Genomic DNA, 3,906 nt, shown 5'->3' with positions numbered 1-3,906 from the left:
AGACACGACAACTGATGTGTCTGTGTTTCTGGTGGGAACAACTTTGCTTGGGGCAGATGGGATATCTACAGGGCAGAAGAGACAAGAGACAGAGACAATGAAGGAATGATGAAGTATAAAGAAATGAGTTGTTTCTTCTACTTTTCCTCCTAAACCTTCCTCACCAAGCTTGTCGCCCACGGTGGTGGCCTCGGTTGGGTCAGATGGTTCACCGACACCGGCGGAGTTGCAGCACCGGACACGGAATCTGTAAGACTTCCCTTCGGCGAGATCGAACAACGCAAAGCGAGGAGACTTGACTGGGATCTCTGTGTTGACCCTCTGCCAGCTGTCGGTGCCTGAGACACACTGGAAGACAAAGACAACGACGGTCAAACTGATGTCCCTCGCACTGTCTCAGATCTGGAACTGAGTCACTGGAATGAGAACTTCAGACCCAAAGACGCCTCTTTAATGAGAACATCAACTGAAGAAGGAACTGAAGGATGTTCTTGTACGTAGATGACACCACTGTATTAACAGAAGACAACTCATATTTACCTTTTCCACGTAGTACATGACGCCCTCCAGTCCTTTCTCTCCCGGTGGCTTCCAGCTCAGTACCAGATAGTTCTTCGTTGCCTCTGTCACCTGCAGTTCTTGGGGTTTTTCAGGAATGATGCCCTCTAATGACCAAAAGGTAGAAGAACATGTAAGACGCCGGATCTTCATGTCACCTGGTGTCATAAAAATAAACACTGCCTGCCTACCTGCTGGTTCCTCCTCAGTGACGATGATCTGACCAGTCCAAGGAGCAGAAGTGCCTGGAAATAACAACGTTCCACTTGACTTGACAAAAATCTGACTTTTTTTCCCCCAATGTCATCTGGTCCGTGTGGTAAGTACCACCAAAACCTGGAACTTCAACTGTACCTCTCATGCGGGCCCGGTCCGCGGGGTCCATGGCGGCCACTGGCTCCGAGACTCTGGACGGGTGACTCATGCCACACTTGTTGACGGCGCGCACACGGAAGAAATAAGAGCGACCCTCCACCAAACCAGTCACAGGGAAACGGGCGAACTTTACTGGTGTGTCGTTGCACTGGATCCAGTGGTTGGTTCCGACCTCACACCTGCGCAAATGTCAGACGTTTAAATCCACCTGGTTTGCTCACATGATTACCTGTGGTTTCAGACGTTGAACTGACCTGTCCACAAAGTAGCCCAGGATGGAGCTGCCCCGGTCCACAGCAGGCTGCTTCCACGTGACGATGATGTAGTCCTTGTTGGCGTCCAGACAGCGGACGTCCAGAGGAGCGCCTGGGGCTCCTTCGATCTCGGCATCAGTGTCTAACACAAACACAAAAGGTAGATTTTTTTTATATATATAAATTAAGTTGTTAAATCTTGCAGCTTCAAAGATTAGACCCAGACGTTGAAGTCGTGCTTTGCCCTTTGTTGAACCGTGTAGCCGCGGGGCTCGTTGCCAGTTCAACGACAGCCAAGCCCGGTCTGTGGTGGGACAGAATTAGCCGGAGCTCAGGCCGCAGTGAAAGGGGATCAGAGAGGTGACACTTAGGAAACCATGTAGGTAGAGTGAGGGCACAGCAAAGGTAAGAGTCTGTATTAACGCTGTCAACTGTCTGTTATAATCCTCCTGTAGCTGATGAGTCAGTGATGAGCTCTGGATCAAGGGAAGAGGTCCTTAAAAAAAATCTCAATTTACATCATCCCCTTACAATTAAAGACAGCTAAAAGGCTACAGATGGCGAATACCAAACTGCCACCCCACCCAAAAAAATAAAATAAAATCTAAATCACCCCCGTGGGCCAGATAGGGCAGGATAGAAGACTGATGTCCATCCTTCTGTTTCTTGCATTACAATGATTCGTCTGTAATATCTGTTGAGGCCACTAGGTGGCAGCAGTGTGCCACAATTTACTGATATTATTTTGTTCAGCATTTTACATCCAACTACTACTGAGCTGGTCCACAAGTTTAAGTTTTTTAAATTCTACAGGACTGGAGGGGGAATTAAACCAGATATTTCTAATACATTTTACCTGGAAAAGTCATTGATGAACGTAAGGTTTCACGTAAAACTCAAATAAATGACAAAATAAAAGTGCAGCTGTCATAACTCCATTATCCAGCCACAGTTACAGGAAGTGGCGTTTCTGTCCAACACACCTCTGACAAAGACATAGGCAGAGTAGGTTTCGTATCCGGACTTGGTGGAGACCCGCAGGGTGTAGAGACCCTCGTCCTCTTTGTTGAGGTGTGCAAGCGTCAGCGTGGCTCTGTCTCCGCTCCAGTGCATGTTGTACCATTTGGACGAAGTCAACAGAACATCTGAAACAACACAGAAGAAGATGCAGTAACTATACCAGTGTATATCAGTGACCTTTCGTTAATTTGTCAGTGACCAGATGATAAATCTCATGGAGACCAAACCTAAAGAGGTATCGTATCGTAGAAGTCAACAGGTATGAATCCAGCCATATGTTTAGTAAATTATCAGAGTAAACTGGAGACGATACTCCAACATCTAACATCTGATTCAAGTATGAGTTGAAGAAAAATATGCAGGTTTTAATCCAAAATGTTTTTTGTCTAGCTGCTTGGTTTCAGTCCTGAGCTTGGACAAAAATGTTAATAGAAACTGATCTGAAAAAAGATCCAATAAAACAGCAAGAAGGACACGTTACGACAGACTCTGGGTTAGAAACTGTGGTTGAACGTGTACTGACCGTCTTTGTACCACTGCACCTCAGGCTGGTAGCGATGCAGGGCGGGGTAGATGATGACAGTGCAGCCCAGGCTCATGGTCTCACCCTCTCGTCCAAACGACACACCAAACCTGTCAACGATCTGAGTCTGGAAGGTGATGCCGTATTCAGACACTGGACCCTCTGCAGAGGAGAAGCCGAGTCAGAACAGTAGAATTGGTCCATTTAAAATTTATGGAGGAATTTTAAAAAAATCAAAACCAAATGAAACCAGAAAGAAGTATACAGAAGACCCGAAGGTTGAGCCACACAGAGTGTAAAGCAGAGCGACTGTGGAAAGAGGACTCACAAAAAAACTGTGTGAAATACAAAATATAAAAAGCTGTGTTCATGCAGCAGTGAAGCACAGAGAACAGAACTGGTGGAACCTCAAAAATAACAAACAACACGGACATTTTAGCAAAAAGGACTGCAAAATACTCCAACACGTCCTGGAGATCTTGCACCGTCCTACAACATGAAGTACCAGAGCTCACAATGTTGCATGTAGGATGTGTAACATTGGTGAAGCACACAGACTGTTGTCCTCTGACGGAGAAGAGGAAAAGAAATATATATTTTTGTGGAAAACTTGTGTTCTCACAGGTTCTGGCAGAACCCTGTGAACTGTTCTGGGATGAACAGCCATGCACGGACGACACAGTGGAACCATCAACTTCACGACAGTGTTCACAAGTGACTTGAAACCAAATACCTATGAACCCGTTACCTTTAATACTCGCCACTGCCCCTGCTGGCCACAGCATCGGAGAAACAAGAGAGTTGTTAGTGCAGAAGCATCTATTGCCCCCCCAACTCCAACCCCCAACCCCTGCTTGAAGCACGGTCATAAGGTAATGTAAAAGAGAGGTTCTCAAAGTGGGTCAACATTCCAAATCGTTGGTTGCATTAAATATTTCTAAACAGTACTGTTAGATTTCAGTGGTTTTCACATTTGGTTGGGTCTGCAGCAGGAAGCTGCTAAGATACCAAAATGCTTTCCCGAGCACACACAGTCACATAGCCCCACACATTCAAAGAGAATTTCCCCAAATTCTCTTCACACCAACTTTCTAAAACACCTCTACTCCCTGGGAACAATGGGAGATCTTCACACAACAATGGGAGCTCTCCCAATCTACCTTCTCACAGGGAACC

General features: G+C 46.1%; 1 protein-coding gene across 10 annotated transcripts in view; it reads right to left on the bottom strand.

The window, feature by feature from the left end:
* The window catches only part of myom1b (myomesin 1b), a 26,026-nt gene that overhangs the window by 18,518 nt on the left and 3,602 nt on the right, over window positions 1-3,906 (bottom strand). For 8 of the 10 annotated variants that reach the window (XM_025054432.1, XM_025054436.1, XM_025054435.1 and 5 more), the window contains exons 5-11: window positions 3,479-3,502; window positions 2,731-2,892; window positions 2,171-2,332; window positions 1,188-1,329; window positions 913-1,112; window positions 750-803; window positions 541-665 (exon numbers count right to left, since the gene is read on the bottom strand). In XM_025054432.1, coding sequence (XP_024910200.1) covers window positions 541-665; window positions 750-803; window positions 913-1,112; window positions 1,188-1,329; window positions 2,171-2,332; window positions 2,731-2,892; window positions 3,479-3,502 — 869 coding nt within the window. The remainder of the gene's footprint in view (window positions 1-540; window positions 666-749; window positions 804-912; window positions 1,113-1,187; window positions 1,330-2,170; window positions 2,333-2,730; window positions 2,893-3,478; window positions 3,503-3,906) is intronic. The other 2 variants (XM_025054433.1, XM_025054434.1) reach the window with 2 other exon arrangements.

This window comes from Cynoglossus semilaevis, chromosome 3 (assembly GCF_000523025.1).
Source record: "Cynoglossus semilaevis isolate Cse_v1.0 chromosome 3, Cse_v1.0, whole genome shotgun sequence".
In the NCBI taxonomy this organism is placed as follows: domain Eukaryota; kingdom Metazoa; phylum Chordata; class Actinopteri; order Pleuronectiformes; family Cynoglossidae; genus Cynoglossus; species Cynoglossus semilaevis.
Note: the sequence above shows the minus strand (reverse complement) of the source record. Positions and strands in the feature narration are given on the sequence as shown.